The following is a 12,600-nucleotide window of genomic DNA, read 5'->3' as shown; positions in this document are numbered from 1 at the left end:
TTCTGTATCCCTGCTTGTAGTTTGCATTTTCTTTGACTTCTATAAACTTACAAAACTACATAAATTATGACATAATATGAGAAAACAATACTCATCAAGTCATAGCCATAATGCCATGTATCAGTGCTTGCTTCAGGGAGATACCTCCATGAGAACCATTGGTCAGATCTGGCCAAATAGATGTAAAAGTTGTATTACAATGCCATTCCATCTAAATGGTCAAGCAATCGTGCCAATGTGCACCTTCAGTGCTTCAGTTGGAAACTGCAATTGTAACTTCCTGATTTACAAAATAGGCAAGATGTGCAAGATGGGTTCTTAAAACTGCATCTATTGTGCACTGTGGAACGCCAGTTAAACCTGGTATACTTTATATAACAAGTGACACCCTTGCTAACCTAGAAATGAAAAACACATATATACTGTAAGTAGATTAATACTAGTTCTACTTACATAACAGATGTATTGCACTATCCACCTTATGATTCCTGTGAATTTTATAAAGGAAAAGCAGAGAATCCAATTCTAGACAGGTTCCATCTTGGTTACCTTTGAATCAAGCTAATTCTTGCTAATTGTGGATTCGTTACCCACCCTTCCCTAGGGTCTTCAGACACTGGCACTGAGGTCTATACTAGGAAGTGCATTGTCTTATGTCATTAGAAGGAGGGGGGAAATGAAGAGGAGAAATATATTATAGATAAAAAGACTCCCCAGCATGCAACTGTTTTGCCAGCCGATGGCAATGGCAATTAAAGGGCCAATGCTCCTAAGGTATGTGATAATTCCAAACCATAACAGCAGAAAAAGTTTTGAATGCAGAATTAGCATTTTTATCACTTAATACATTCAGAGCAGTTGCTGTTGAAATTTGACTTTTATGGAGACAATCCCACTTCAAGGCCTGCAGTGAACAATAAAAAGTGAAAAGCTGTTTTTTTAGCTTTAGACAGAGCAGAGAGGGGACTGAACATACCCCAAATTTTTATTTCTCTGTGTATTTCAGTTGGGAAGATTTCACTAATGAGTTGAACTTACCCGGGGCTTCTAATGGTCCCCTGCAGGCCTCCTGTGCCCGCGCAGCCACTCACCGATGCTCCAGCCCCGCCTCTGATTCACTTCTGGAATCTCAGACTTTAAAGTCTGAAAACCACTGCGCCTGCGTTGCCGTGTCCTCGCTCCCGCTGATGTCACCAGGAGCGTACTGTGCTGGCCCAGTATGGTCTGTGCCTGCACCATGAGCTCCTGGTGCCATCAGTGGGAGAGAGGACACGGCAACGCAGGCGCAGTGGTTTTGAGACTTTAAAGTCTGAGATTCCAGAAGTGAACCAGAGGCGGGGCAGGAGCATTGGGGAGTGGCTGCGTGGGCACAGGTCTGCGGGGGACCATTAGAAGCCCCGGGTAGCTTCAACTCATTTTCCCCCCCGACCCCCTACAGTATTCCTTTAATATTCTGGAGACACATCAGAACACCAGATTGTCACTATTGTCGGTGCGTCAACTGAGAAGATTTTCCACAATTCCTGTTCCAGTTACATAGGCGCTTAGTATAGGACGTGAAGGATCAACTCCCCAAACTGGGGCAAATACAGCAGTGGAATATGACTGTTCTAACCCTTACACACAAACTAAAATAAAGTTTTGTCTGAAATTAAGCTTTTTCTGAGGAAGCCTGAAAACTCGCTCACGGATGTAGCTTCGAGGAGTGTAACATGATCAGCAAAGTAGCCACTGGAATCAGTGAGAAGAGGGCTGTGACCTTTACTTCAGAAACTACTACAAATATCTGGGTAATGGCTGCTGATTTTGCAAGGAGCCGTCCATATATGGCATGTATTAAATACACTCTGTGTAGTGTAAACTTTATATTTCTTTTTGTGGAATAAGAACTTCAGCATAACTGCTGCTACAGGTTAATCAGAAACGTTACCTTGTCCTTAACATCCAGGGGACATTTATTTTGATGGAGGAATTTCAGTGTCTCCACATGACCGTGCCGCGAGGCCCAATAAATTGCATTGGATCCAGCCTAATTGTGAACAGAAGGAAATGATACTCAGTGGAAATCATAGTTTCAGTGATTTCATCAAAAGTCACTTACTAGCTTTTATATAAATGTAAATTGGATGAACTTAACACTTAACAGTAATTCAGTAAAACATGAACAATGCTTAGTAAAATTATACAGACCTTATCCTGCACGCTGATTTGAGCTCCACGTTTAATCAGTAACTCTAACATCTGAATGTTTCCACAGCCTGCAGCTATTAATAATGGAGGCGTGCCATGCTGTAACAAAAAGAAGTATGAGATAAGCTAAAAGGAAATACTATGCTACAGGCTGCTTGATTATTGCAGTCACTGACACCCAACCATCACCTGTTCAATAATACCTACACCAGGCAAGGTATGACCAGCACCTGATAATGGGCATTTTGGGTTATAAAAAAAACCCTCTGATCACCTTATGGATACTGAAGCTGGAAAGAGTAGATGAGCCTGGGAAATCACTACCAGTCTTTCTCAGAAGCTAAAAAGCCAAATCCTAACGCTACAAGCTAAAGAGTTTGTGCTTTTTCACTGCTACAAAGGATGTTCCCCAATATAAGAATAACTTTTCATGCAAACATACTTATAAACTGCAAAGGATGTTGATACAATGTTACCTTATTTGGCTGGTTTACATCATAGTTTGCTAAGGAACCCAGGAGATGCTGTAAGCCGGGGACGTTGTCATCATTTATAGCATGAATGATGGCCTTCATAACAAAAGAATCTTCTTCATCCTGCAATAATAAAAGGTATATTTCTTCATGCATCACCAACCTCTCTCCATCATACTGTGACAGACTAATGTAAAAAGTTATAGAACAAAACTAGTGAAGAAAGAAAATGTAATCCCAACATTCTTTACATCCAGGTGTTTTTTATGTAGATCTTTCCTTTGTGCTAGAATAATTTACAGCATTCATAAGAATATTCTTGTTATAAAATTTTAAGATGCATCTAGAAAAGATCAGAAACTTTTTTTTTTTTTTTTTTTTTTTTTTTTTTTTTTTACACATTTAGCTCACATATCTTTAGTTTAAACAACAACAGGTGTGATTTTGGACCATACAACTCATTTTTCTAAGCAGTGATCACTAAGCAGTGATCCATGGATCCTATCAAAAATCCGTATTTTCTGACATATAAGACTACTTTTCAACCCAGGTAAAACTTCTCAGAAGTCGGGGGTTGTCCTTTACGCTGGATGTTGTCTTATAGGGCGGGTGCTGAAACTTGCGAGCCAGACTGTAGAATCTGCAGTTGCCGCTTATGGTGGCTGCATCCCCGCCATGTGCGGTAACCGTAGGAAAGCAGCAAGGGCGGTTCTGTACAAGTATGGTAGAAGAAAATCTACTCACCAGGATTCATGGAAAAAAAAAAGGGACTTAACTAGCTCCCAATGACAAGGTGAGGGGGCACCTCACTGGGAAGGTGTAAGTGAAGGCCGGAGCCAGCTGCAGGCATCTGGGACGCCCGGAGTCTAAAAAAAAGTGATAGAGCCCAGAAAAACACGCCTCTTTCACCCGTTTGGCCTGCCCTTGTATCCTATAACTGTACCTCCTACTCTGCCTCTCAGATTTTGCTCATGAGGACTGCAGTGAAGTGGTGCAGGCGAGCATGCGCAAGATCTGAGAGGTAGAGAAGGAGGTAATCGTATACAAGATCGGGCCAGAGGGGTGAAAGAGGCGTATTTGCGGTACCTCTCTAATAGTCTTGGAGACAGGGATAGCTGACCAATCCAAGCAGCCTTTGTATACAACAACCAGCCGATCGCCGGTAAGGTACATCGCTTGCTGCGATTGGCTGGTTGTTGTATACTGGGTACCACATATAGTACGGCACCAGTATCTGTACCTGTTTATACAGTATAGCACCAGTACATACAATACAGTATACAAATGTCCAACAGTCAAGAGGGGTAGTCTTATATGGCGAGTATATCCAAAAATGTATATTTTAACTGGAAAATTTGGGGGTCGTCTTAAATGCCAGAAAATACTGGTAACGCCAAGAAATATAATTGCTTAAAATGTTCTGCCAATCGAGTGACACACTAAGGGCCTGTTCAGACGATCTGCGTATGAAGAATGCGTTTAAAATCAAAGAAACGCAAGGTGAAAACGCATGCGTTTTTCTTGCGTTCTAATGCGTGTTCTATTGCGTTTTGCACACACACGTGACCCAGGGGGAAAAAAAATTATGGGAACCACAGAGGAAAACGGACGCTAAAAACGCAATAGTACGCGTTTTTGATACGCGTCCATAGACTTTCATTGCGTCCGTTTCTATGCGTATCGCACAGAACTGCGTGCAGCAATGCGGATGAGAAACGTATGCGTCTCATACGCATACATGTGAACTAGCCCATTCAAAAGCATTAGGAGCCGTTCCTATGCGTTTTTGGTACCCAGACACGTTCCCTGAAAACGTCCAGGAACGCGCATAGTCTGAACAGGCCCTAAGAGATGTAGGAGAGACAGAGATGCTGGAGTGTTAGGGTAAGTGGGACATTGACTTAGAATGGAAGGATCGATTCGATTGGCTGCCAATTGTGATGTGTGGTGCACACCCTAATGAATTATGCATTTTTGGGTAACATGCCAACTAATTGTTATGTGTGGGATTTGCTTGCTTAATTATAATCTGCAATAACGAAAGAAGGACACAGCACTCAGACGGCTGTATGAAGCAACAAGCTGTAAGGGAGCTTCGTGGGCACACACTCCACTTTCAAGCGGAGCCCTTCCTCATGTCCGGCTCAAATGTGGAGTGTGTGCCCAATACGCTCCCATACAGCTTGTTGCTGCATACAACCTTCTGAGTGCTATGTCGTCCTTTCGTTATATGACTGTTAGTACAGTAACTAGGGCAGTTATATTTTTTCTTCATCTTAAAGGAGTTCTTTCGCGAAAAAAGTAGGCAGTTAAAAAATGTGACAGATGACAGGTTTTGGGCCAGTTCATCTTTTTAAGGGGGATTCTCAGGGCTTTCTTTGTTTTCAACAGCATTTCCTGAACAACAGTTGCAAAATTTAACTGACATAATAGTGTGCAAGTGATTAGGGAGGCCGGCTGGTGTCTTGCTATTTTGGCAGTTAAACTGCTGTTCAGGAAATGCTGTTGAAAACAAAGAAAGCCCTGAGAATCCCCCTTAAAAAGATGGACTGGCCCAAAACCTGTCATCTGTCACATTTTCTAACTGCCTACTTTTTTCGTGAAAGATCCCCTTTAAGTTTTACTGGTCAAATCTGCTGCTTTAAGTTCATGTACAATTTGCTCCACCCACACACCATTAAGTGTGCATGATCAGTCACAGGCTGCTAGCCGATAGAATCATAAACTATAATTTGAGCCAGCTGTAGTATGCTGTATGTGTGGGACTTTACACTCTAAGATCTGACCCCTGTGATAAATTAGTAGTTTAGTGCAGAGAAAGGAACACACACACACAGGATGAAAATCTAAGGATGCATTATTTATTTTAACATTGTTTAGATGTCAAGATCTTTAAAGGAGGAGCTGTTAGGTATAGGGTCTCAGAGACGACAAACACATATATCAGATAAATACTGGCTGTACTTACATTACATATGCATTTCACTGTCCACGTTTGGATTTCACAGAATTTGTATATAGTATTTTCAGAGATTGATGCTCCTGACAGCTCATGGCAGGTTCCATGTTTGACTGTCTTGTCTGAAGCCAGTTGTGATGTAATATCCGCCCTTATACCCTGCTTCCTGATTGATTATTCTTTAGCCCTCCCAAGTCCCAGCCCTCAGACACTCCCACCAGTCTCTGGTCTAACTGGGTCATATTGTCTGTCACTCAGCAGGGGGGGGGTGATTGCAATGTCCGTCGTTTTGCGGCCGATTGCGATGTCCGTCGTTTTGCGGCCGATTGCGAGGTCCGTCGTTTTGCGGCCGATTGCGAGGTCCGTCGTTTTGCGGCCGATTGCGAGGTCCGTCGTTTTGCGGCCGATTGCGAGGTCCGTCGTTTTGCGGCCGATTGCGAGGTCCGTCGTTTTGCGGCCGATTGCGAGGTCCGTCGTTTTGCGGCCGATTGCGAGGTCCGTCGTTTTGCGGCCGATTGCGAGGTCCGTCGTTTTGCGGCCGATTGCGAGGTCCGTCGTTTTGCGGGCGATTGCGGGGTCAGTCGTTTTGCGGGTGATTGCGGGGTCAGTCGTTTTGCGGGCGATTGCGGGGTCAGTCGTTTTGCGGGCGATTGCGTGGTCAGTCGTTTTGCGGGCGATTGCGTGGTCAGTCGTTTTGCGGGCGATGTGAGTCATTTTGCGGCCGATTGCGATGTCAGTCGTTTTGCGTGAGATTGCGATGTCAGTTTTGCGTGCGATTGCGATGTGAGTAGTTTTGTGTGTGATTGCGGGCAGAACTGTCACTCGCGGTGGGGGGCGTGTGGGGGGATGAGGTTGGGGTGGTGCGTACCCTTGGGGGGTGGGGTGCGGGCATGGCTGCTGTCACTCGGGGTGGGGGGGGGGGGTTAGGAGTTTGTGTAGCGGGCATGGCGGCTGTCACTTGCCGGGGGGGGTTGTTGGTGTTGGGACATGGAGGTTGTCACTCGCGGGGGGGGGGTTGTGGCGGATAGCGGGAAGCTCGCATGGAGGTTGTCACTCGCGGGGGGGGGGGGGGGCAGGGGGTGGGCTGCGCACATGGAGGTTATCACTCGGGGGGTTATGTGTGTGTGCGGGCATGGAGATTGTCACTCGCTTTGAGCGTGCATGCCGGCTGTCACTCACGGGGGCTGCACGCATGGTGGCTGTCACTCACGGGGGTGGGGGGGCGCCGCGCGCATGGCGGCTGTCACTCGCGGGGGGGGGGGGGGTTATGTGTGTGCGGGCATGGAGGTTGTCACTCGCTTTGAGCGTGCATGCCGGCTGTCACTCGCGGGGGGGGGGGGGGGGCGGTTGGGGTGCGCGCATGGTGGCTGTCACTCGCGGGGGTGGGGGGGCGCCGCGCGCATGGCGGCTGTCACTCGTGGGGGGGGGGGGTTGCTCAGCTTTCGGCATAGCGGCTGTCACTCGCGGGGGGGGGGGGGGGGTTGCAGGCATGGAGGTTGTCACTCGCGGGGGGTTGGGGGGTTATGGCGGCTGTTTAATGGGAGCCAGCCTTGCAGGGAGACAGGTAGATGAGAGAGAGGAGACATCGGTGCCACTGCCAGATATGTGTAGAGCACACTTACTGGCTATAGCGTGCTGCTAATTATAGGCTGTCTGTTCCGTAGTTGTGCACAGTGAACACATGGGAAACTTTTGGCTCAGCTCAGCACAGCTCAGTAACTTTGCAGACACTGTGATTGCAGCGCAATATGATCCTCCTGCACTCGGCACTAAACAGCTGCACTTATCTTCTGGGAATGCTTTGGGGAATGCTTTCTTTCACTGTGCGACGTTTGCATTCAAAGTACACAGATGAGCATATAGGTGAAATACATGTAAAGCATATGATTGCAGCATGTGGGTATTGTGTGCAAGCAAACATTTCTGCTCTCTGCTCGTCCCTCCTCCCTTCTCTGTCCACTCCCTGCCCTCTGTCCATCTTCTCCCCTTCTCTGTGTATCCACCCCCCTCCCCTTCTCCTGTCCACAGCAGGGAAAGTCCTGTCCTGCTATTCATTTCACCCCCGAATGCTTCAGTAGTAAAATGATCCGAGATTCGGATCAAAGATCCGGATCTTTTCAATGATCCGATTCGAATCATCCGGATCATTGAAAAGATCCGAACTTCCCAGCTCGATGTGAGGGGCTCTCACAACAGGGTGCGGAAACCAGGAAGGACGGAAGGAAGCAGCCAATCAGGCTGCAGTAAAGATTTGGAGGAGGGATAGGCAAATGAATGGGAGGACCATGGAGAGCAGTGGGGAGAAAAAAAACCCTCCCAAAATGCTTTGCAGCTTGTCAGGCGGCCTTGCGGCCTCCTTAGCTGCCTGGGGGAAAAGACACTGCTACTCAGCTGACAAAAAAAGTAAGGTAGATTTCTAACTTCAGTATTGCCTTTTTGCCTTCCTTTCCAACTATTTAACACAGGAGAATAGAGATTTAAATTTGTTTTTTTTGCCTAACAGTTACTCTAAGTATTCAGGGAATTTGTCAAATTCAATATGGCTCCCTCCATAATCGCACAAGTAAAAATAAAACTGTGAAAAAGAAGCTTCCTTGCCACAGAACAGGTGAAGGAAGCAGAAAGCATTACACAACTGATAGCAGATAAGTTTAATCATTTTCTTCCAGAGAAAATGGAAATCTAAATACACCCGTCCGGTACACTTTAAAACACTTCAGGATACCAACACTGTGTACTGTAAATTGCTTCAACACAATAGTGCTAGAAAGCTTCTAAAACTATTTACATGGAACTGGCTTTTTTCTTATGCGGATATTAATAATATCCCCAGGAGAGATGGTGTATACAAGGCCTTCAGTTAAACGTGAAACCCAGCATTTCTTTTAATATGAAATTCTGTAAGTAAATGTGAAATATTTGAGGAGATTGAGACCTGAGGGAGATGTAAAACTGCAGCTTGCACTACCTTGATAATGATGCAGAGGAAAGCAGTTTCTTCCCTCTTATGGCTCAGAGAACATCTTAATGATTGAATTAAAAAAAAAAAAAAAAAAAAAAAAAAAGACAGACAGCAGAAAAGCAAAGCCCAAGCCAAACACAAACAAATTTGAACTGGTCCCCTATGGGGTACAATGCCAGGCACCAGAGAGTTCAACAAATCTAGGTATCATCAGAAATTTTTTGTTTTGTAACATTCTCTTCTGCTGCCACAGAAGAAACCTTTAACTTGACTTTTTCCTACATGAGCTTGTTAAAGATACATCATAAGCAGAAGTCTTCTTAACAGAACATAATTACTTCTAATATTTTATAAAAAGCCTTTTACAAACTCCTATTCAACCGATAAAATCAATGGCTCTTTATAAAGAGTTCACAAAAATGTGAAAACAGATCTACAGATCATTAAGAATTCACCACATTAGGAGGTGACTACGTCTGCATTAAATAAATATAGGGAATGTAACAAAACATTGTAAAAAGTAATCAGCCTTGCAGAACTGGAAGCTGAAAACAAATGGCTAGTGACAAAGTTAAATCCCCAAAAAGTTGTACAAATACATACATTCAAAAAGGAAGAAGGTTGAGAATAAAGGACTCTTAAAAGATCAGCCAGGGAACTTAAAGGGACCCATAGATGAAGAAAACTGCCATTTTTTTAAATTTAATTTTTTTACTTACCCGGGGCTTCCTCCAGCCCCATAAGTATGGATGCGTCCCTCGCCGTCCTCCCGAAATCATCCATTCAGCCGCAGCCAACTCCCGGCAAGCGGCTCAGTCGGACTCAGTCTGAGTGACGTCAGCCGGGGCATTCTGCGCTTGCACAGAAGGTCCGCCGTTGAGGTCACTGAGCCACTTACCGGGGCTCACCGTGGCTGAACGGGACATCGTAGAAGGACGGCGAGGGACACAGCCATGCTTATGGGGCTGGAGGAAGCCCTGGGTAAATAAAAAACAGCTTTCTTCATCTCTGGGTCACTTTAATTGTGGAAGACCAAGCTGAAATTTGAAATGCATGCTTTGCTTCTGTCTTTAACAAGGCGATGCCCTTGTCCCACAATACAGCCCTGGGTGGTCCCCAATCTACTTCATTCAACGTGAATCGTCTAAAACAGGAAGGTACACTTAGATAAAATCAAGATAGATAAGGCTCATAGCCCAGATGGCATCCACTTCTGAGATTTAAAGTGTACCTGCGATTATTTAAATAGAAGAATTGATACTTACAAAAGCTTATCTGCCCAAATGACCTGCTTCGTCTGGGGCTTCCTCCAGCCATATGTACTCTTTGGATTCCCTCACTGTCCTCCCAGGCATCTCTGTTCGTCTTAAACCTTCCACGGTACAAAGGCTTCAGTTGTGCCAGTCGGGCTGGTCTGTACTACCTGCGCAGGACCAGTATGCTCCCGGCAACGGGAGCATGATGGGCACGCATGCGCAGAGTGACTGACTGATGCAACTGAAGCCTTTGTGCCAGGGAAGATTTAAAACGAACTGAGCCACCCAGGAGGACGGTGAGGGAGCCCATGGAGTACATGGGACTTGAGGAAGTCCCAGGTAATTATAAATTCTTCTATTTCAGGTTTCCTTTAAAAGAGCTGTTCAGTTATTGATAGGCTACTTTATTTTCTACAATTCTCTTTCAAGCGGCTCAGTTTATAACTGGTGTAAAGCTGCTGTGTTTCCCTTATTTAAGAAGGGAAACCGATCAGAACTGGGAAACTACAGACCTGCAAGCTGAACATCAGTTGGGTTTAAATTGCACAAAGGTATTCTAAGAGACTCTATACAAGATTTTATAGCACAGAATAATCTCATTTCAGCTCATCGGTATGGATTTATTAAAGACACGTCTTGTCTCACCAACATGCTCAACTTGTATGAAATGGTGAATGCACATTTAGATCTTGGGAAAGCAATAGATGTAGTGTACTTGGACTTTGCTAAGGCTTTTGACACTGTTTCCCACAATATCCTGGTGCAGAAGCTGAGGATACACGGACTAGGAGAAAATGTGTGTTTGTGGATAAAGAACTGGTTAAGGGACAGACTGCCAAAGTGGTGGTAAATGGGTCATATTCAAAATGAAAAACTATCAGCAATGGGGTCCCGCAAGGGTAAGTACTAGGTCCCATCGTTTTCAATCTATTTAGAAATTATCTAGCGGATGGAATACAGAGTAATGTTCCCATGTTTGAAGATAATACAAAATTATGCAGAATTATTAACACTAAGTAGGATAGTGACATTTTACAATAGGATCTCAACAGCATGGCTATAAGGGCAGAATGATGGCAGATTCAATTTAATGTAGATAAATGTAAGGGCATGCACCATGGACAATAGTTGAGCAACATATAAGATAAATCTGAACATTTGTATAGCGCTTTTCTCCTGTCGGACTCAAAGTGCTCAAGAGACCACCCTGCAGTGTTAGGGAGTATTGCCTTGAACTCCTTACTGAATAGGTACTGCCCCTAGCCAGGATTTAGCCAGGATTTGAACCCTGGTCTCCCATAATAAAAGGCGGTGCCTTTAACCAGTACACTATTCACAAAAGGCTTACAGCTGGGAACATCAGACTTGGAAAAGTACTTGGGAATACTTGTTGATAACAAGTTAAACACTCGTATTCAATGCCAAGCAAAGAACAAGGGGATATGATCTGCATATTGACGAAAAAAAGGTTTTGCCATCTACTTAGAAAGGGGTTCTTTACAGTAACCGTTGTTAAAGAGACTCTGAAGTCTCTTAAAAATCCTCGTTTTATTACAAAATCCTGTTTAAAATATTAGCCCTACCTAAACCGCCGCATCCCCGCCACTGTAATTTAACTAAATTTCCCCAAACTCCCTGGGGGGCAATCCCGGCACCGCTTCCGCGAGAGGCAGAGCTATGAGCCACAGCTCTGCCTCTCAGCGCTTCTGTCAGCCCGGATCACCGCCTCTCCCCCGCCCCTCTCAGTCTTCCTTCACTGAGAGGGGCGAGGGAGAGATACGCGGCTGATAGACGCAAATGGAGGCAGAGCTGCGGCTCATAGCTCTGCCTCCTATAGCAGCAAAATTCGCGACCAAGAAAGTAGTGGATTTTGCGGGGGAGAGGGAGGGGGGAGTTAGGGGGGATTTAGATAGCGGCGGGGATGTGGCAGTTTAGGTAGGGCTAACATGTTAAACAGGATTTTGTAATAAAAAAAGGATTTTTAAGAGACTTCAGAGTCTCTTTAAAATGTGGAATATTTTATTAGTTATAACAAACTCTATATCTACATTTAAAAGAGGTTTGAATGCTTTCCTTGCATTGAAGGACATCAGCAGCTATAATTTCTAGTTACAGTAATTCCCAACAAAGTTGATCCAGGGATTTTATCTGACTGTCACCTGGAGTCAGGAAGGAAATTTTTCACTTTAGAGGTTAATTGGCCCAAGCCTTGTAAGGTTTTTTTTTTTTTTTGCCTTCTCCTGGATCAACTGGGATATGTGAAGGTGCAGAAGAGAAAGATACCTAATGCTTACATTATTCTATTATTTTTCCTGGTTGGACTTAATGGACGAATGTCTTTATTCATCCAAAAATAGCTGTGTAACCCCACAGGCAAACAGTGATTTTTAGACTGTCGTGTAAATGCGGAATTTGCCCGATTGATGAGAATACCACCAGATAGTATCCAAGGACCTGATGAAATTCCAAAAATAAAAAAAAGACTCCCCCCTGCATCGCAGATCCTTTTCTAGATAATTTAAAATGCTAATGTAATTCTTCTGTGAAACCTAATTCACCTAGTACATGATAACAAATGGCTTGAGCATCAGAATGCTGTTTTTATGTTGGAAATACACCATGAGTTTTTTCAGCAGATAGATGGATTGCTAGATAATTTCTGACAGGTCTGAATCTGATTGATAGTTTTTCTGATCGATTTTCTCATAGAAGTGAATGGAAATCGACTGGAAAAACGATTGGAAATCAGATCGGATAGTA

At 44.4% G+C, this 12,600-nt stretch overlaps 1 protein-coding gene across 1 annotated transcript in view; it reads right to left on the bottom strand.

The window, feature by feature from the left end:
• Positions 1–12,600, bottom strand: part of DAPK1 (death associated protein kinase 1) — a 264,648-nt gene that overhangs the window by 60,085 nt on the left and 191,963 nt on the right. The window contains exons 12-14 of the mRNA XM_068237212.1: positions 2,667–2,786; positions 2,191–2,289; positions 1,931–2,029 (exon numbers count right to left, since the gene is read on the bottom strand). Coding sequence (XP_068093313.1) covers positions 1,931–2,029; positions 2,191–2,289; positions 2,667–2,786 — 318 coding nt within the window. The remainder of the gene's footprint in view (positions 1–1,930; positions 2,030–2,190; positions 2,290–2,666; positions 2,787–12,600) is intronic.

Source organism: Hyperolius riggenbachi, chromosome 1, assembly GCF_040937935.1.
Source record: "Hyperolius riggenbachi isolate aHypRig1 chromosome 1, aHypRig1.pri, whole genome shotgun sequence".
In the NCBI taxonomy this organism is placed as follows: domain Eukaryota; kingdom Metazoa; phylum Chordata; class Amphibia; order Anura; family Hyperoliidae; genus Hyperolius; species Hyperolius riggenbachi.
Note: the sequence above shows the minus strand (reverse complement) of the source record. Positions and strands in the feature narration are given on the sequence as shown.